The 21,686-nt window shown below is 44.2% G+C and overlaps 1 protein-coding gene across 1 annotated transcript in view; it reads left to right on the plus strand.

Annotated features, from left to right (window-relative positions):
- The window catches only part of HERC2 (E3 ubiquitin-protein ligase HERC2), a 109,473-nt gene that overhangs the window by 62,935 nt on the left and 24,852 nt on the right, over positions 1-21,686 (plus strand). The window contains exons 51-69 of the mRNA XM_088269954.1: positions 1,046-1,114; positions 1,842-2,058; positions 2,374-2,466; positions 2,935-3,071; positions 4,904-5,134; positions 5,718-5,837; positions 5,917-5,997; positions 6,595-6,750; positions 7,225-7,386; positions 8,491-8,721; positions 9,526-9,649; positions 11,904-12,178; positions 13,649-13,943; positions 15,082-15,233; positions 15,562-16,410; positions 17,484-17,603; positions 18,575-18,707; positions 19,915-20,061; positions 20,827-20,994. Coding sequence (XP_088126080.1) covers positions 1,046-1,114; positions 1,842-2,058; positions 2,374-2,466; positions 2,935-3,071; positions 4,904-5,134; positions 5,718-5,837; positions 5,917-5,997; positions 6,595-6,750; positions 7,225-7,386; positions 8,491-8,721; positions 9,526-9,649; positions 11,904-12,178; positions 13,649-13,943; positions 15,082-15,233; positions 15,562-16,410; positions 17,484-17,603; positions 18,575-18,707; positions 19,915-20,061; positions 20,827-20,994 — 3,760 coding nt within the window. The remainder of the gene's footprint in view (positions 1-1,045; positions 1,115-1,841; positions 2,059-2,373; positions 2,467-2,934; positions 3,072-4,903; positions 5,135-5,717; positions 5,838-5,916; positions 5,998-6,594; positions 6,751-7,224; positions 7,387-8,490; positions 8,722-9,525; positions 9,650-11,903; positions 12,179-13,648; positions 13,944-15,081; positions 15,234-15,561; positions 16,411-17,483; positions 17,604-18,574; positions 18,708-19,914; positions 20,062-20,826; positions 20,995-21,686) is intronic.

Raw genomic sequence — 21,686 nt, forward strand, 5'->3', positions numbered from 1 at the left:
GAACCATCTCAACACACCTTTCTTAATTTTATCAATAATGCTTATCTCAGCCTTACGTTCTTTCCTTATTTCATCATTCGAACATCTATCAAACATCGTTTTGCCACACGTTCGAATGAGGGATCGCATTTCGACTGCATTCAGTCTGCTTTTACCCTTCTTATGCCAACTCCATGCTTCGCTTCCATACATAAGGGTCTGAACCAGAACTTCGTTGTTAGAAAATTGATATAAAATTAATAAAATAACCACTGTGACTGGGGAATCAATTAATGAGATTTTTTAACCCTTGATGGTTATTATTATTTATTCAACCATATCCGCTCCCTATATGGAATCCGCAAACCATCTCCAGACTCTTCTGTCGGCCGCCAGCTCCCTTGCATCCTCCCAAGTCAGGTCGGCATCCCGAAGTTCAGACGAGAACTGCCGATGAATTGTCAGCAGTGGTCATCCTGGGCGGCGCGAATCTTATGCCTTGTAAAAGAGGCAAGCTTGATGTCGCCATGCGGAGTACATGGCCAAGCCAACTGAATCGCCTTTACGACAGTTGGGACCAAGATTTGCTGTGCCCTACGCCTTATCTCTTCATTCACACAGTCAAACCACCGCACGCCTTTGCAGACACCTATTCTCACAGCTAAGTACACGGCTGCTCTGGGCCCTTGTAAGGTGCCATGTTTCACAGCTGTATAAGAGAATAGGAGCAATGCAGGCATTGTATTCTTCTTCTTTCCATGTTCGCTCCCTAGGTGGAGCATATGGCCAACACGAGACGTCTCCAAGTCACTCTGTCACGCGCCATCTCCTTGGCTTCCTCCCAGGTCAGTCCGGCGTCTCGAAGTTCTGCTGAGTATAGTCGGTGAATGTTCGTCAGCGGCCTTCCGGGGCGTCGGAATCCTCGGGGTTAGAAGAAGAGACATGAGGGGTTGACATTTAGTCTTCACTGAGTATAAATCCGATCTGCGGACAGCCTTCATACTGTCTGGAGTATAAAAAAATGCCCTTAATTAGTGTGTAAATACTGAAAGTGTGGTATTTTCAGGTGAGGTTAGGTGACCTGGGCCGTATAGTGAGAGTGGACAGGGAAGGACTGCACGACCTCAACCTGCAGGTGAGATATACACGATAAGATACGATAGATATGAATCCACATCATGGTGAGAAGTGAAGTGCAAACAAATATGTATTTATTATTATTATAATATTTTTATATTTTTAAAATTTATACTATTTATTTTGTGATTTGTAGTAATTTTTTAAAAACTTTTTTGACAAAATATAAGTAATGTTAGCATAGTATCAATCGCCACAATTTTATGTTTTGAATATTGAAAGCATTAACTTTGTGGATCATTATGATATATTATTTGAGAAATAAATGAGAAATAAAAAAAGTTTTTTGATCCACTCACATTTTTACTAACAACCAACTAGTTTCGGCAACAACCTGTCGCCCTCTGCCACGGTTTTAGCCTACCGGTTTTGAGACGTACCCGTCCCTTCGTCAGGACAATCACTACACCAGCATACAAACAGCACTATGTGTCACTACCATTCACGCACCTCCAATAACATTAAGAAAGTAACACTGGAAGAGAGTCGCGTCCAACAGAGAACTGTGGAAGTCCAAGTTTGTTATTTACACAAATATTTCAATTTCATACTGTTTCTTTGAGCCTAAGCGGATCATTATTAGAAACAGGTGGTAGAGTGGGTTCGAACAGAGAAACTCTCTCTTAAGAGTCTACACCAACCACGGGACCACAACCCGACACGGGAAGAAAGGTGAAACAAAAACAAACAACTAGCTGCATTGTAATGGTGTGGATCTTGGTCAGGTGGAGTGGTACCAGCGCGGCTCCATGTACTGGGTGCGCTTCGTGCACGTGGAGCTGCTGGGCCCCGCGCCGGCCGCGCCGCCCGCGGCTCCCGCGCCGCCGCCTGCGCCCGGCGCCCCGCTGCAGCCCGGGGACCTGGTGCGCGTGCGCCCCGCCGTGGACCAGCCGCGCTACAAGTGGGGCTTCATCGACCACAGCAGCGTCGGCGTCATCACCAGTCAGTACACACTTTATGCTATTGTTGTCACTTGGCAGGCAGGCACCGGAGCGTGCCTACGTCTCGTAGGCATCTTATGTGCTGAGTTCTTCCTTCAGAAGAGTCCAGTAGTGCTGTATGAAGTCACGAGTAGGATACAGAATAGATTTTACAAGGTGTAAACACACCTTGTGTAGGAAAGCGTAACCAGTGTGTGATGTAACTGAATTTAGAAATTCCAAAAACGAGTCACCAATTGCAGTCATTTATCACGTGTAATGGCGCAGACATCACACATGTCGCGAACGTGTTCTAATGTTGTTTTTGTTATCGAAGGTATCGCCGCGAATGGTCGAGACGTGACAGTGGATTTCCCACAGCAGCCCGGATGGACGGGACAGTTGTCAGAGATGGAACGCGCCACCAGAGGTAACCATCTGCTCTCCATACTCAAAAATTGCCATTATCAAAAACTATGATGTATAACTTGGAGTGATTTTGTATAGAAATTGAACATGAATCTCACTATATAACTGGTAGTGATTTTTTGTAGAAATTGGACATGAGGTTCACTATCACAAACCGTTATATCTAACTCATGATTTTGTGTAAAAATTGGACATGAATCTCACTATCACGAACCATCATATCTAAATCTAAATGATTTTCTTTTGAGACTGGACATGAATATTACTGTTAAAAATTATTATGTATAAAAATGAATATTTTTTTAAAAATAAATAAGATGGCTATAATTCTCACTTTCACAAACTGTCATGTCCGATTGGTAGTGATTCTGTATAAAAATTGGACATGAAACTCGTCAAAAACCATGAAGTCTAATTAGTACCTCATCAACACCAATCATCATGTCTAACTCTGTATGATTTTGTAAAGAAATTCCGGAGCAGACGGTGTTGGGTTGGCGGGACTGTCTCCGCACGCTGCGAGTGTCTTCGGGCATCCCCGCCGCGGGCCACTTGGTGGACGGGCGCCCGCACACCTTCTGGCAGTCCGACTCTGGCCGAGGCAGGGTGAGTGGTCATCTATCGTCCATGCATATCTCAGATAGTACATGGCGCAAACTCTTGTAATATCCGTTCATACATTATAAAGAGATCATGTAGAGATACCTCAGATATATGTATTTATTTTATTGATTAACATGACTATTATATAACTATTCAACATTATCATGGATAGGATAATTGAAGATGTCAAAGAACTGGGGCTGGGCTACACCATAGGGGATAAAAATATTGACATGGTATGCTATGCAGATGACGCTGTTCTTATTGCCAATTCCGAAGACGACCTTCAGAGGCTGCTTAATAGATTCCACCTTTCATTTCAAAAATATAACATGAAAATCTCCATTAACAAAACAAAGAGCATGGTCACTTCGAGACACCCAGTATGATGCAAACTTGCAATCAATAATGAAAGCATAGAGCAAGTTATGCAATTCAAGTATTTGGGTGTCCAAGTGTCCAGCAGCAATAACCTCTACAATGAAGTAAGAGAGCAAGCAAATAAGGCCTCTGCTGTAGCTGGATGCTTAAAAAATTTTGTATGGAGAAACAAATACATGCTGAAAGAGAGTAAGGTGACCTGCGTAAGACCGATCCTGACATACGGCACGGAAACAAGAGCCGACACCGCGAGAACAAAAAGCCTTCTTAGCACATCCGAAATGAAGACTCTACGACCCATCACAGGCCTAACACTTCGCGACAGAGTAAGAAACTCAGATATAAGAAAAATCTGCGATGTTGAAGATGTTGTGCCATGGGGAAGAGAAAGAAGACGTTTCTGGAGAGATCATGTGAGAAGAGCGAGTTCGGATCGAGTGGTGAGGGTGGCAGCGGACAGCAGCATAGGCGGGATCAGACCCCCAGGAAGACCACCTAAACGATGGAAGGATAGCTGGTCTTCCACCTCCCAGGACCGACCCGAGAATGACAGGACCTAGTCCTAAAAGAAGAAGAAGAAGATTAACATGAGCAGTGTTAATCAAGATAATTGTCCTGTTTCAAGTTGTTCGGTGATGATTTCCTATACCGACGAATTTTCTCGCCAAAATTCAACTGTTAAGTGGTTAATATAAGGAAATACATAGGGAATAACAAACAACAGTTGACAATAGTTGCTTTCGGTCAGTGGTAATGCATTGAAAACGCTAGGATTTGTTCTGCGTACTGCCAGGGTTTTCCAAAATACCCGCGTGCTGAGAACTCTTTATAACTCCTTGGTGCGAAGTAGACTCGAGAGTGGCTCCATGATTTGGGGGCCACACGAGCTTAAGTACTCTCTTATGGTAGAGAGTGCTTAATGATATGGTAGAGACTTAAGTCCAAAAGAAGCTTCTGAGGTATCTCTACATGAAAGAGTTCCGCTGTTATCCTTGGCTCTACCCTACCCAGTTTCTGCAGGGTATGCTTGGCTACAACAGTTTAGTGACTAGAATGAATGTGTATTTGATTACGCATTTTTATCCACTGTTGCGCACTATGATGGATAATCCTGAAATTATCTGGAACAAAGGTCTATATGTTCCCGATAGGTACCTAAAGACAACGTCACACATTGCTATATACAGGACCAATCTGCCGATGTTTATGCCTGTAGGAAGAGCTACCACTAAGCTGAATAATATCACGCTGGATATTGATCTGTTCCATGTGTCTGAAGCAGTATTCCGAAGCCGGATTCTTTCGAATCTTAAGCAATGGTATTAATCAATAGTATTCTTCTTATTTTAGATTTTTGTTAATGTATACACCTTAAATTTTATTTTGTAATGTGAATGTTAATTTTAAATAAACAAATTGATTTTTAATGGAATTGAATTCATCTGTGTATCCAGCACTGGATCCGGCTGGAGCTGCAGAGCGGCGTGCTGGTGAAGCGGCTGGCGCTGCGGCTGGTCCCGGAGGCGGGGTCGTACTGCCCGCTGGCGCTGGGCGTGCGCGGCTGGGCGGGCTGGGCCGGCGCGCCGGGGGCGGAGCCGGAGGGCCGCGAGCTGCGCGCCGCGCACCTGCCGCCGCCCTCGCGCCAAGGCCCGCTGCTCCTCGAGCTGCTCAGGGACATGCCGGAGGTGAGGGATCAACTTTACTAGAAGTAGAACTTTCTAAATAGCTTGACACAGGTAGGAATCCAACTCACCTATGGTAAAATCACTTTGAGCTATTTTGAGTTCGGGCAAATCTGCAAACGCCCATTTTTTTTGTGCTCACACCAGGTACAGGCAATTTCATAAAGGCCCATTTTTTATTGTCCACACCAGGTATGGTCAAATCTGCAAAGGCCCAGTTTTTTGTGCTCACACCAGGTACGGGCAATTTCATAATGGCCCATTTTTTTGTGCCTGCACCAGGAATGGACAAATCCGCAAAGGCCCATTTTTTGTGTCCGCACCAGGTACGGGCATTTCTGCGAAGGCCCAGTTTTTTGCGGTATGTGATACGGGCAAATCAGGCAAAGAGTTAAGTTAAAATAAAATATGTAGTAATTTTATAAAAATTTTTAATGAAAACACTTGTTTTTTACCACTTTTATTTTTCGTTTCGGAAGGTACAGATGCTTCCATCTTCGGGTCTAAATATAAAATGATTTTATATAATTTATTTTAGTTATTTTGTGTATGTCACCAGTACTGACGGATTGTTTTGTGTTTCCAGTATTATCGCAGCATAGAAATTGTGATCAAGCAGTGCTGGAACGGGGGAATCGACTGCCGGGTCCACGGGCTCATCATCGAAGGGGTCCGCGCGCCGGACTCCAACGCGGAGGCGGCCAAGGTATGTCCTCTCCCCTTTTCCAAAGTGGCATATTTGGCTGTGAGTGGGTGTACTTACGGAGATGTGGCTGTGTTTGCAGGCGATGAGCTTCTTGGCGGAGGACTGGGGGGAGGGAGACATGATCGGACCCGATATGCCCGTGCCTGAGGACTGTCCTAAGGTCAGTACTATTGGAAATTATTATGTCGTAATCTCATCAAGGGTGAAGAAGGATATGAAAGCATTTGCATGTATATTCTTCTTTGTCACCGACTGTAGTCTGTCCAAAATCAAGTGTCGTCTCTTTAACGTCTGCATTCTAAAATTGTTGCTGTACGGATGTGAGTCGTGGCACCTCACCAAAGTTCAAAGCAAGAAACTAGCAAGTTTTGAAAATAGGTGCCTGAGGCGAATACTGGGTATAAAGTGGTATGACTTCGTCAGGAATGACGATGTGAGGAGAAGAACTCAACAGCCCCTCATACTGAAAGTCCTGAAGAAGTGGACATGGTCGGACATGTCCTTAGAATGCCACCTGAGGGCATCAACCCCTCATGTCTCTTCTTCCGACCCTGAGGATTCCGGCGCCCCGGAAGGCCGCTGACGACCATTCACCGACTATACTCAGCGGAACTTCGAGATGCTGGACTGACCTGGGAGGAAGCCAAGGAGATGGCGCGTGACAGAGTGATTTGGAGACGTCTCGTGTCATTCATATGCTCCACCTAATGTAATGTTATGCATCCCGTGTAATGTGAACCCGGGGAATGATTTCCAGGTGTATGTGTGGGGGCTGAATGACCGCGGGCAGCTGGGCGGCGTGATGGGCTCCAAGGTGAAGGTGCCCACTCTGCAGGCCACTCTGAGCGTGCTGCGCCCCAAGCACATCGCCGGCGGCTCCAAAACCCTGTTCATCGTGTCGCACGACGGGAAGGTATGTGTCGCTACGCTCCTTCTGTACTATGAAGTGATGCCCTCCAAGGTGATGCCGCAGCAAGTGTCTCGAGCGGTCACTGCAGGAAGAGGAAGATTGCATGTGGGTTTTTATGGACTCTCATGCGTTCCGTATGCAGAGCTAACAACAGGTAGGTTTACCAGTGTGGGCAACCTGGCGGGTTTGCTTGCTGTTTGTTTAGGTACCTACTCGCAACTGAGTGACGAGTCACTGTAAGTGCTTGATAAAACTGTAAATTAATAAAAATATGGAAGGCAAAGGAAGTAGAATCAGATAAGAATTTTTGGGGGGGAAGAGGTAGAGAAACCAAGGAAGAAAGATGTGAGAGACAGTTAGGTTCAAAAGATAAATAGTAATGTTTTTAAATGAAGAGGTAGTTCATTCCAAAGTCTGGCCGCACGAGCAGATGTACTTTGTGTATTTTGATGATTATGACTCGACTTATTGTTCCAGCTGTACGCCTGCGGGGAGGGCACCGGGGGCCGCCTGGGGCTCGGGCACGTGGGGAACGTGTCCACCCCGCGCGCCAACCAGTACCTCGCGCAGCACATCATCCGCCACGTGGCCGTGCACTCCGGCGGCAAGCACGCGCTGGCGCTCACCTCCGATGGCAAGGTAACCCCGACTGGGCCCCAAACAGGCACCAGTCTCTCAGTGAAGAAATGTCTCCTTTGAAGAATAAATTTACTTGGGCGTGGTCAGGTCAGGAGTGAGAATAGTCGGCGGATATGTATGAGGAGATGCATGGATGTGGAAGAATCGAAGATTGTTTGCAAAGACATTGTTGTGACATTATTTTTTTGTCTGAAGCCGTGTGAAGGTTAGTTAGGTAGTAAGTTAGAATGAATATGTATTATGAACTAACTAACTAATAGTGTCCGCCTCCGTAGTGTAATGGTCAGCACGCTCGGCTACCGTTCTGGAGGTCCCGGGTTCGATTCCCAAGGGGGGTAAAATAAATGAAAGTGATTTTTTCACTGTAATATTTATTCAATATTACCCTGGAATGGTACCTGAAGCGGAAGGCTGATCACCTTTCCTTCATGTGTAAACGATCAAGATAACACTGCGTTTATATGACGCAGTGCCCTATGCACCATTGGGTGCGGATAAGGGTTTTTATTTATTTATTTATTAACTAATAGTAATTAGTACATAACTAACTAACTATAAATTAAAAATAAATATGGGAGTCGAACACTGCAATATATCGTTCGGAACATTTTTAATTTGTTGCCGACGGAGGTTAGAGGTCAAAATAAAATATGGAACAAAGGCAAAACAAAGGAACGGGTAAATGATCAAGAGTAAATTTTATGAAAATTGTAAAATGTGTATATTCTTAATTTTTCTCTCTTTTTTTGTGTGTATATTAGGGTAAAATGGTTAAAAACATGTTAATGTTAATGTTATGATGCGAGCATTCAGGCAGTCAGTACAGCGAGCGGAGCGCTCCATCCATAGTTTCGGATGCTCGCCGCGAGCGATGTTACGACGTTATGTTACGACAAAATGCTCCAGTCAGTCTCCACCTTAAGGGTTCAGAATGAGATACAATTATCTCGTTAACATCTTCAACTATTTCAAGTGTGATGGTTTCTGGAAACAAAACATTATTGCATGTTTAGCTTCATCTCTCAGTAATTTTTGTATGTCAGCAGGGAACTTGTCTCATTGAATATTTAGGTCCATCTATCAGTAAGTATTGTATGTTCTCAGGTGGTGTCGTGGGGCGAGGGCGAGGACGGGCGCCTCGGGCACGGGGACACGCGCACGCGCTGGCGCCCGCGCGAGGTGCGCGCGCTGGCGGCCGTGCGCGTGGTGCAGGTGGCTGCGGGCAGCGCACACAGCGCCGCCGTGTGCGCGCGCGGCCGCCTCTACACCTGGGGCCTTGGCGAGTACGGCCGCCTCGGCCACGGCGACCACCGCACGCGCACGCTGCCCACCCTGGTGCGTACCCAACCTAACCTAACCGAACCTAACCTCAATACCTTCCGATGGATTTACCTCACCTGGCCTGGCTGGCCTATCTTGGACAGTTGAAAACCGGAACATGAAAATTTTTAAAAATCTGAACTACATAGATTTTTCTGCAATATTTCTGTGTATGTAAATACATGTCCGCCTCCATAGTGTAATGGTCAGCACGCTCGGCTACCGTTCTGAAGGTCCGGGGTTCGATTCCCCCCAGGGGTCAAATAGATATAAGTTATTTTTCACTCTAATATTTATTCAATATTACCCTAGACTGTTACCTGAAGCGGAGGGCTGATCACCATTCCTTCAAGTGTAAACGATCAAGATAACACTGTGTTTATATGACGCAGTGCTCTATGCACCATTGGGGTGCGGATAAGGGTTCGAAGAAAAAGAAATAATTTTAATGTGAAAAATGCTGAAAGTTACATGTGTGTTGCTAGCATTTTTTTCCATAAATTCAATGGTTGCGGGTTTAGAAAAAAGTTCTCCAAAAAATATTGCGTATCTTTTGGGTTGGGTGTCTTCAGCAAATTTAAAATTTACTATTAAGGCTTATCCCTCTTAAAAACAGTCCACAAGGCCTACACTAAAAAGAAGAAGAGACTTCTCTCCTCTCTGCTACTTCTAGCATTCATGAAAAAGTCAAAAATTTTAAATTGTGGGTAGGAGATGGTTTCTGCATAACATGGTCCTATTTGCCATTGTTATTTGCGGGTACAGTCTGACCTCCAAAGTTCAGGGCTTCTTGCATTATTTGTATTGTTTGTTGTCCAGGTGGAGGCTCTGCTGGGCGAGAGAGTGGTCCAGGTGGCGTGCGGGTCCCGGGACGCCCAGACTCTGGCGCTCACGGCCGACGGGAAGGTCTACTCCTGGGGAGACGGAGACTTTGGGAAACTTGGTAACACCATTACTTGATGCCCCAGAGCCATCTGTCACTAGCAGAATCATCAAAAATACTAGAGTCATTGAAAATCACCAGCAAAGTCATCATAATTCAATACATAATAATCACAGCATAAACGTTCCATTTCCCACCAATATCTTAACCTTACTAACCTCCCCTAACAAACTTGTTTATAAAATAATTTGTAAATATCTTAAAATTAATTGTATAAATTTGTAAAGGTGTATGATAACTCACTAGACAAACTCACATTACTAATAAAACTAACCCCACTAGCAGAAATACTAACACTCGAAAGTCAAATGTAAAAAGTGGAAATAAAAAATAACTCGACACTGGCTGTAACACCCAAGACGGGTGAAAAGCCATTAAAAAAAGAAGAAGAAGAATAATTATCACTAGCAGTATCATCAGACACACTGATGAAGTCATTAAAAATAAAAAGAAGCCATGAAGAATCACTAGTGGAGTCATTAAGAATCACTAGCAAAGTCACCATTATTTAATAAGAATCACTATCAGTATCATCAATCATACCAATGAAGTTGTTTAGAATCACCAAATTGTATTGAAATTATGAAGAATCACCAGTGGAATCATTGAAAATCACTAGCAAAGTCACCATTATTTAATAAGAATCACTAGCAGTATCATCAAACATACCAATGAAGTTGTTTAGAATCACCAAATTGTATTGAAATTATCAAGAATCACCAGTGGAATCATTGAAAATCACTAGCAAAGTCACCATTATTTAATAAGAATCACTAGCAGTATCATCAAACATACCAATGAAGTTGTTTAGAATCACCAAATTGTATTGAAATTATGAAGTGGAATCATTGAAAATCACTAGCAAAGAATCATCAAACACAACTGAAATTACGAAGAATCATCAGTGGAATTATTCAAACTAATTAGCAAATGTAGCACGAGCAAAGTCATCATCATATTTCAATAAGAATACTATACTGTAATTCTTTGGGGGTGTGGTGAAGAAAGACGATGGTCGGATTGAATAGTATTTATTGGTCAACAAGGGCTACACGAAACGGTACGGTGTAGTGTTGACGTAGTGTGACGTGGCGGGGATCGAATCGATGACGTATCTGCGGCGTTGTGAAGTTGCGGCAGCGTAGATGGACTGTCGGGCTGGCCGGAGTATCTTCGTGATGTTGACGAGGGTGCTGGACTGGAGATCGTTGCGAGGTCTTGATGCGGTGTTCTCGTGACGACGTTGGTATTGCTTGACGGGTTCTTGGCGGAGGAATGAGATGTCGATCGTCGTAGTCACGCTCCCAATGGAGAAATGAGATGTCGATCTTCGTAGTCCCGCTCCCGGTGGAGAAATGAGATAGCGAGGCACGGGCCGTACCCCTTTTTATATCGTTTGGGAACTCTTTGTTCCTTTGTCTCGGTTGAGGATCAAAGTCCTTTGACATGTTAGTCAAAACAAATCCAGGTAGCCTTTCACTGGACGTGTGCACTTCTTTTGTTCCCGGTCACTGCCTCCTTTGTTCTACATAGTTGCAGTTATTGGATTCTGAGAATTGACTAATGTTAGCGGTTAGGGTGACTGACTTTAGACGACTTTTTGACTGCTACAATTCTATCACTGCGGACAACAAATGCCTTCGGCCCTCAACATGTGTTTCCACATTATATTGTGAATTTTTTTGTTTTTATAAAATATATTTTTTGTCTGGATAATCCGTTTCCTGGCTAACCTGGCCCTGGAAAATGGGGAGTTTACTGTTATTGCAATTTTGTTAGTATATAATTATAAATAATGTGTTTAGTTTATGACGAATGTGTGGCAAAACGATGTTAGATAGATGTTCGAATGATGAAATAAGGAAAGAATGTAAGGCTGAGATAAGCATTATCGATTAAATTAAGAAAGGTGTGTTTGAGATGGTTTGGACATGTGGAACGTATGAGTGAAGAAAGAACGGTTAAACGAATTTATGAGGCGAGTGTAGTTGGAAAAAGAAGCAGAGGAAGACCGAGGAAAACTTGGCACAATCAGGTATGTCAAATACTTGAAAGCGGTCAGGAGTTGTAATAATCGTCGGGTATGTATGAGAAGATGCATGAATGTAGAAGAGGAAAAGAATGTTTGCAAAGATAGAGTGGTGTGGCGTTCAATTCTCTCTGCCTGCCCCTGCAGTGAAGCGGCGTGATGGTTAGTTAGTTAGTTAGTTATGTGTTCAGTTTGATCGGTAATGCATTTGCGGGTTTGTGGCAGGCCGCGGCGGGTCGGAGGGCTGCTCGCTGCCGCAGAACGTGGAGCGGCTGAACGGCGCGGGCGTGACGCAGGTGGCGTGCGGCGCGCAGTTCAGCGTGGCGCTCACGGGCGCGGGCGAGGTGTGGACCTGGGGCAAGGGGGACTACCACCGCCTCGGGCACGGCAGCGACGCGCACGTGCGCCGCCCCGCGCTGCTGGAGGCGCTGCGCGGCCGCCGCGTGCTGCACGTGGCCGTGGGCGCGCTGCACTGCCTGGCCGCCACGGCCGACGGACAGGTGACCGACCTCATCCCAAACTAAATCACTTCTTAACACATTGTTTGCGGGAATCACTTATAATAGTTTTTTTATATGATATAATAGTTTAACCGTTTTTAATATTTTTCCCATCAAATCAAATCAAACACAATTATCCCCTTCCTTGCTCTTACCCCTCCTTAAAACAACATTACCCCCACCCTTATCCTTATCCTTATATATATATATATATATATATATATATATATATATATATATATATATATATATATATATATATATATATATGTTTAGTCATAAATTAAACCCTGAAGAGGGCAACAGGTTGTTGCCGAAACTAGTTGGTTAATAAAAATGTGAGTGGATCAAAAATCAAAGTCTTTAAACTCTTTTTCAAAAATTTTTATTTCTCAAAATAAAATGTCAATATGATCCACAAAGTTAATGCTTTCAATATGCAAAATTTATAATAGTCTTCTACATATTGTTGGTAGAGAGCAGGAGACGCTTATAGGCGTTCTATTTGCTTCCTTTTGGTAAAGCACAAGAGACACCAAAAACCATAGTGCAGGTGGGAATCGGGTATTGGGTTACTTGTGATTAGTATGCTGAAGGCAGGCACCAGACTATCTGAGTATAATTAGGGTCACGGTTGTTGAAAAAACCGCCCACAAACAATGTGTTAAGCGACAGAATAGCTTTTCCTGTCAGAAAATTTAGTTATCCTCTTCTTTTTTTAGCCTTCATATGCATCTAATGATGCATAGGGCACTGTATCACATTGATACAGTTCAGAATGTGTGGTTAACTTATTACTCAGTATGTGTTTTACATCGATTTATCTTGTCAGTATTATATATGGTTATAGCCATACATCTTCTTGTTCAGATGTGTAGTCAAGCAAATACCTAAGCGAGTTATACGAAGAGATGGGCTGCTAGACGTATGAGGAGCTGAAGAGGGCTTCGAAAAATAGACGAGGATGGCGAAGGAGATGTTATCTGCTGCTGCAGACCAATCCGCAGGATTCAGATCAGAGAGAGAACCACACATCTTGTTCAGATGTGTGGTTAACTTATTGCCAAGAAGCAATATCTTCCCACCAACTGAAAGCAGACCAGTGATACTGGTCAAAGTTTGTTAGTCAAAACAAATCCAGGTAGCCTTTCACTGGACGTGTGCAGTTCTTTTGTTCCCGGTCACTGCCTCCTTTGTTCTACATAGTTGCAGTTATTGGATTCTGAGAATTTACTATTGTTAGCGGTTAGGGTGACTGACTAACACGACTTATTGACTGCTACAAACCTTATACAGCTGTTTAAATGAGTGGGCAGATTGTGCTTATGAAAAAAGCGTTAGTTAAAATGAGTCCCCAAAAACTCCTATTTTGGTGTATTTGTGAACAGTTTTCGGCGCCTACAGACTGACCTAGTCACACAGCTCACTGGATGTCGATAGACAGTTGATGAAGATGTTTGTCTTGTGTAGGTGTTTGCGTGGGGCGACAACGACCACGGGCAGCAGGGCAACGGCACGACGGCGGTGAACAAGCGGCCCGGGGGCGTGGTGGGGCTGGGCGCCGCGCCGCCCGCACCGGGCGCCATCGCGGCGCTGGGCGGCCCGCCCGCCGCGCCCGCGCCGCCTGCCGGGCTGCTACGCGTGGCCGCCGGCTCCTCGCACAGCGTGGCCTGGCACGCCCCGCGCGCCCCCCCCCACTCGGAGCGCCCGCTCGCCGCGCAGCACTTCCCCGTGCAGCGGGACTCGCTCGGCGCACACGCCATGGGTAAGTACACACACTTACTATGCGTGACTCTTGACACATTGTTGTTGGGCAGTTTTTTCATCAACCCCGATTCTACTAGAGACTAGCAACGAGCGACACTACCTAGTTCTTCTGCCCCATCTACTACACAGAGGCAGGTCAATCAAAGGTTGATCAGACCAGTATTACAGATTCTCAGATAGGAATGAGATACGTTTGGTGCGTGGGCGCCTGCAGAAAATTTTCTAGGGGGGGCAAATTTTTTGGGAATGTAGTTTTAATTTACTGTGTATTTGTATGGTAAACGAACGGACAGGACACTGTATTAATGTAGGGCATACTGTAGCAACAAATGTTTTATGAACACATAAATAAAAGTAACATTATTTGACTATTTTCAATCCATCCAGGGGGTGGGCAAGTACCTCCCCTTTCCCCCCATTGTGGGCGCACATGGTTTGATGGGATACTGATCACTTAAGTCAAGGAAGGTCACTTAACACATTGTTGTCGGGCGATTTTTTCATCTACCCCGACCCTGAATTATAAACTAATTAGAGTCGTATACTAATCACAAGTAACCGCAAACCTAATTCCAATCTGTACAATCTGGTTTTTGGCGACTCGCGCTCTACCGCAAATAAGAAAGTAAGCCAATAGATCACTTGGAAGTGTCTCCTGATCTCTACCAACAGTATATTAAAGATGCTTTTAAGCGTTTCACGCAAACAATTTGTTAGAAGGGAGGCTGTATTACACTAAAAAAAAATATTTCCCTGTAAAATTTTAAGACGTGATCATCAGAAAAACATATAATAATAAAAACCCTTATTCGCACCCCAATGGTGCATAGGGAACTGTGTCATATAAACGCAGTGTTATCTTGATCGTTTACACATGAAGGAAAGGTGATCAGCGCTCCGCTTCAGGTACCAGTCCATGATAATATTGAATAAATATTACGGTGAAAAAATCACTTATATTTATTTTACCCCCCTTGGGAATCGAACCCGAGACCTCCAAAACGGTAGCCGAGCGTGCTGACCCTACACTACGGAGGCGACACTACGGAGGCGGACAGAAAAACATTGTGAAAATAAATATCCTGTATTTTTATGGGGTCAAAATATGGACAATATTTTTTTGTGTGGGGTTACAGGTATCTATGATAAAGAAGAGCAGAAGGAATTAGCAACCACCAACAAGTCGGCGCAGCTGCCCTCACTGGCGCAGCAACTCCTGGACCTGGAGCCCATCGGCTGTCGCCAGCGCGCATTGTCGCTGCTACTCGGAGCCGCACACATCCTCCAGGTACTGCAACTTCCTGACCTTGATTCCACCGTCAGTTGATATTTAAAAAATTGGGTATAGTCTTGCTAACACACTCGGGCCGGGAAAGGTATTTCTACCCCTTGGGTCGATTGATGTTTAAGGACGGGAAGAGTATTTTTACCTTCTGCGCCGGCCTCATTTCAAAGGCAGAAAAGAAGAAATCATCCAATGTTTTTATATGATTATTATATACCGATCTCTTTGTCAAGGTCTTAACTATATGTGCGTTATTATCAAATCCCGTTGCCAGCGGTATTAAAAATACCCATCTGAAGTGTGTTAACATTATTTTTGTTTACTCTACCAGGCTCGCTCCATGATAATTGAAGCGCTACGCCCCCACTGCGCGCTTCCGGGAGATCCCCCCATACCTCCCATGTCAGATTCTGGGAACCAATCAGCAGTCACCACTGTCGCTGCCCCCGGAGCATTTGGTCAGGCGAGCAGTGCCATCCCCGCAGCCACGGCCACGGCCACCAGCAAAACCCCGGCTGTTAGTGCATCCGTAATGGCCTCGAGTGGATCAGGGACGAGTGGAAATGTTCCCGTAATGGGCATGAGTGGGACAGCGATGAGTAGTAATGTCCCCGTAATGGGTGTGAGTGGAACAACAATGAGTAGTTATGCCCCCATAATGGGCACGAGTGGGACAGCAACAGTAAGTAATGCATCCATCATGGGCGCGAGTGGGACAGCGTTAGTTAGTAATGCCTCCGTAATGGGCGCGAGTAGCGCAGCAATAGTTAGTAATGCCTCCGTTATGGGCTCGAGTGGGACAGCGATAGGTGGTAGTGTGTCCGTAATGGGCACGAGTGGGACAGCAACGGGTGGTAATGTCCCCGTAACGGCCACGAGTGGAGCGGGGATGGGCAGTAGCTTCACCGCAATGGGCGCAAGCGGAGCAGGGATGGGCGGTAGTGTCTCATCGATGGGCGCGAGCGCAGCGGGTTTGACCAGTAATCCTATAATGGGTGCGAGCGAAACAACCGTGGCCGGAAACATTTCAGCAATGAGTGCGAGCGGTGCAGGATTAAGTAACAGCGTGGGCGGCTGTGCTACCGGAGCGGAGGCCGGATCAAGCTCGGAACAGGAAGATGAAGAAGCGGCCAGAGATGGCGGAGGAGAGGGTCCGGCTGATTTGCACAATCTTGTAACGGTATGTACCCAAATAAGTCTTTTATTAAGATCTACATTCTGTCGTTATAGAGTCTATGGTTACGTTAGATCTCCTGATGTCCTGATACAGTGCTCCACGACTGGTATGCCGTGGTCAAATTCAATGTATTAATTTTCATTTTCTGTTTTTTATTATTTAATTTCCATGACAAATTATTTTTCATAATATTGTCTAATTTACTATATGTGGTATAGAAAAATTCTTCTTCTCTTCTTCTTTTCCCATGTTCGCTCCCTAGGTGGATCATATGGCCAATACGAGACATCTCCAAGTCACTCTGTCACGCGCCATCTCCTTGGCTTCCTCCCAGGTCAGTCCGGCGTCTCGAAGATCCGCTGAGTATAGTCGGTGAATAGTCGTCAGTGGCCTTCCGGGGCGCCGGAATCCTCGGGGTCGGAAGAAGAGACATGAGGGGTTGATGCTCTCAGGTGGCATTCTAAGGACATGTCCCTCCCATGTCCACCTTCTCCTCGTCAGAACTTCCAGTATGAGGGGCTGTTGAGTTCTTCTCCTCACATCGTCACTCCTGACGAAGTCATTCCAATTTATACCCAGTATTCGCCTCAGGCACCTATTTTCAAAACTTGGTAGTTTCTTGCTTTGAGCTTTGGTGAGGTGCCTTGACTCACATCCGTACAGCAACACTTAGGATGTAGGCGTCAAAGAGACGACACTTGATTTTGGACAGACTACAGTCGGTGACAAAGAAGAATATATATGCAAATGCTATGACTTCCATATCCTTCTTCACCCTTGATGAGATAACAACATAATAATTTCCAATAGTACTGACCTTAGGACAGTCCTCAGGCACGGGCATATCCGGTCCGATCATGTCTCCCTCCCCCCAGTCCTCCGCCAAGAAGCTCATCGCCTGCAAACACAGGATGCAGGTGTCAAAGAGACGACACTTGGTTTTTATAGAATAATTATTATTACTTAATAATTTTTCAAGGGTCTACATATTTTAGCTTTTGGTGTGCAGCAGAATTCTAGGAGGAATCTTGGTTTGTCGCAGGTAAGAAAGGTCCTAATAAAATGAGTGTTTGCAGAGCACGGTCAGCAGCCCGCTGAGCGCGTCCATCAGCTCCCGCCACTCGGCGCGCATGTCGGCGAGCGCCGTGTCGGTGGCGGCCGCCACCATGCCGTGCCCCCCCCACGATGCGCCACTGGTGAGTTTGGCCCCCGTCGCATCGGTGCTGTGGATATTAATTATTATGATTTGTGCTTTAAATTTAATGACGACCTTAAATATTTTAAAAGTGAGTAGGTACATTTCAAATAACACTATTTTTAATTGACAAGCATTACAACTTACCTTTGTAGTAAAATGATCACCACGCTCAGCTGCCATACTGGAGTTCCCGGGTTTGATTCTCAGGGGGGGTCAAACAGATATAAGTGATTTATCACTCTAACATTTATTCAATATTACCCTGGACTGGTACCTGAAGCGGAGGGCTGATCACCTTTCCTTCATGTGCTTACGATAAAAAAAACACTGCGTTTATATGATGCAGTACCCTATGCACCATTGGGGTGCGGATAAGGTTTTTTTATATTTGCACCCAATGATGCATAGGGCACTGCATCGTATAGATGCAGTATTTACTTGATACTTAATTACATGAATGTAAGGTTTTGTGATGTATCTTTCTTATGTCAAGTACTAGTCCAGGATATATTTAATAAATTAATAATAATAAAACCCTTCTCCGCACGCCAATGGTGCATAGGGCACTGCTTCATTTAAACGCAGTGTTATTTTGATCGTTTACATATGAAGGAAAGGTGATCAGCCCTCCGCTTCAGGTACCAGTCCAGGGTAATATTGAATAAATATTAGAGTGAAAAAATCACTTATATTTATTTGACCCCCCCCTGGGAATCGAACCCGGGACCTCCAGAACGGTAGCCGAGCGTGCTGACCATTACACTACGGAGGCGGGAAATAAATTACAGGGTGAAAAATCACATATATTTATTTTGACTCGGTCGACTCCAGCAAGCTCTCACATTTAGATAATGGAGGTGGATAGATATGAAGTAGATGGTGTTATCGGCCATCTCATCCATGATAAAAAATAATCATTTTGGATAATTTATATAGCGCCATGTGAGACTCCAATTGGTTGTTTGGCAGGTGACCCTGGACGAGTTCACTTCCCTGCTGGGAGAGCAGGAGGCCCGCGGGCTGCTGGACCTGCTCCGGCTGGCGGTGGCGGGGCGGGTGGAGGCGCCCAACGCGGCCACAGTCCTCACCAGCGTGCTGCAAGGTAACAAATGCAACATTCCCAAACTATTTTTAACTTGATACATTGATTCGACGGTCACTTTGTGGTAATATCTATCCTTTTTAATTTTGTTTTTCAAGTTTTAATTGGCAAATACTACTATTTCTTAAAATTCATTGTGACATGTCGCTCACTCCTTTCAAGAACGTCATAAATCAAAATACTTGATTTTTCAGGAGAACGTTTTTAAAGTTTAAAACTATAACACAATGTATTACAAATTAATATCAAGCCACTTATTGAACTTTTTACTGTGCAACAGATCTTTTAAGGTAAAATCTGAAGGTTTTTTCTCCATTTGAAAAATATTTAATGTGTTTAAAAAAATAATTAAAGAATACCTTTTCTTAAAAATGCAAAAACAACATTTTCTGCCCTGTAGCGGGTAAATATTAAGTTAAAAATATGCCTCTTTTGCTGGGATAAAGTACATTTTCTGGGCATTCTGAAAACACGCACAACTGAAAATTGACGATTTTTGATATATGACGTTCTTGAAAGGAGTGAGCGATGTGTTTACATGTATTCTGTATAATTATACGTATGCATATATGTACGGTGTTTGAAAATGATGCGGAATGCGTCAGCAGTAATACATTTAACAATAGATTTTAAGAAATTGTGGTATTTTCATAAATTGATCCAGCAGTTAGCTTTCTATCCTTTTTTTTATTTAAAATTTACTTGGTAAATACCACTATTTCTTAAAATTCATTCCACATCATTTCAAACACCGTATGGGAATAACATAGAATGTATCAAAACATGTGTCATTGATTTGAAGAAATAGTGTTATTTATTTATTTAATATTAAGTAAAACTTAAATTAAAAATGGATAAAGTGACTTGAATCAATTAATAAAGAAAAATGACAAAAATCATGGTTTTTCAACCCCTGCCTTGTTATGTTTATAACATATAACTTCGTCTAGCTTCCCACTAGCGTGATGATGTCGGTAATAATGAAACCCGGTCACTGGTCAAATCAAATTAATCTAGAAAAATGCATATACATAGTTATTATTTTATAAAAAGCAGTTCCACCAAAAAATATCAGTAAAAACTTATACTTAAAAACGGCAAATGTAAGGCTTTGTCTAAATTTGAGAGTAATGCCCTTGGGACTTTGAAAGATAAAGAAGGAGCTGTTTATTTTATCAGTGTTGTTACACATTGTTATTTATTGCAGCAATGTCCGCGAGTAACGAAGCAGTCCAGGAAGCTGTGCGCGAAGCGTGCGTGATGGAGCTGGACCAGGCGGGCGCTGCACCCCCCGCGCCCCCGCCCGTTATGCAGGAGTCCCCGCACCCCTACCCGGACGACTGCTGCCTCAGCGGTAACATTTATTTTTGTATTATAAACACTATGAACTGATTAGGGCACGCCAAATGTGGCTAGAATGCTATGCATTCGATGGGCCAAATATGGTCAGCAACGTTAATATGCTCCAAAGAGAAAGGGTAGAAAGACAGTTGCAGACTGATATCAAAGTTCAGACGGTGTCCCATCTGGGGCATGTGCTTAGAGTAGTATTTCTCAAAGTAGGCGATAACGCCCCCTTGTGGGCATTCTAGAAGACTTTTACAGGCCATAAGAAGAGACAATTGAAGTGCTAAGAAGTAAGATATTTATTTTTATTCTTTCCCTCTTTCTATGATGCGACATTCTGGCGATTTATTTTCCCCTTTGATGATAAATTTCGATAGGGGGGTGCTAGACTAGAAAAGTTTGGGAACCTGTAGCTTAGAGGATAGAAGTACGAGCTATCACACCTAATAGAGGGTTGAAGAGGTGTGGGCAGAAGACAGATCTCCTTGCTTCGAAACATACCAGATTGGACGGGGATCAGAACAGTTAAGAGCTGTATAGCTGAAAAAAATTTTTTTCATGAAATCCATATTTTATAAAGGTAGAAAAAAAATTATATAGAAATAACCACAGTTGTCATTGCTATACAAGTAACATTGTACCAACTGACAGACGGACTTGGACGTTCATTAACGTCGATACTCCTTTGAGGAAAATTGCACTGATGATCATTTACGTCCATACTCCCGGAAAGTTAAAACACCCATAGTAAATTATGTATTCTTCTTCTCAGGGGAGGTGCGCATCCCGGACGCGGTGCACCTGCGCGTGGAGTTTGACCGGCTGTGCTCCACGGAGCGGCGCCACGACCCTCTCACCATCTCCGACGGGCAGATGCACGTGCTCGCCACGCGCTCCGGCCGCGACCTGCCCGACTGGTCGCCGGAGCTCATCGTGCCAGGTAACTTCACCACGCCCCGCGTGGACAGGTGCGGTATCAATGTTGCTCTACGGACTACTAGGTCAAATTTGGTGTGAATATCTGCAACTTACAACCTAACTTTGTAATAAAATCACGATGTTGTTTGCCTCCATAGCGTATTGTATTGGTTAGCATGCCAAGCTACCATGCTGGATTCGATTCCCAAGAGGGTCAAAATAAATATTAGTGATTTTTCAGTTTTATTTTTATTTCATATTACTCTGGACAGGTACCTGAAGCGCAGAGCAGTTCATAATAGAATGTTGGTGTTGACACTGATGTGTGTAAGCAGAACATGGAATTGGCAAAGGAAGGATGACAGCAGAATGTGTGGAAAATCGTTGTATGACAGAATCAAAAATAACGATATTGGTAAGGAATGTAGGGCAAAACTAGGGATTATTGAAAAGATTTAAAAAGTCAAAGATCAGGGAAATATGCGAGATGGAAGATGTCGTTAGGTGGGGAAGGCAACGAAGGAGACAATGGTATGCGCATGTGAGGAGAATGGAACCATCCAGACCCCCCCCTCATCGCACTGTACGGCCAACCCCATGGTAGATGACTCCCGGGCAGACCACCAAAGAGATGGGTCGATAGCTGGTAATCGACATCGCAGTAGGCTAATCCCTCTTAAAAACAGGCCACAAGGCCTACAACAAGATGAAGAA

Source organism: Brachycentrus maculatus, unplaced genomic scaffold (genome assembly GCF_059751285.1).
Source record: "Brachycentrus maculatus isolate JH-2025_06_01 unplaced genomic scaffold, ASM5975128v1 h1tg000368l, whole genome shotgun sequence".
In the NCBI taxonomy this organism is placed as follows: domain Eukaryota; kingdom Metazoa; phylum Arthropoda; class Insecta; order Trichoptera; family Brachycentridae; genus Brachycentrus; species Brachycentrus maculatus.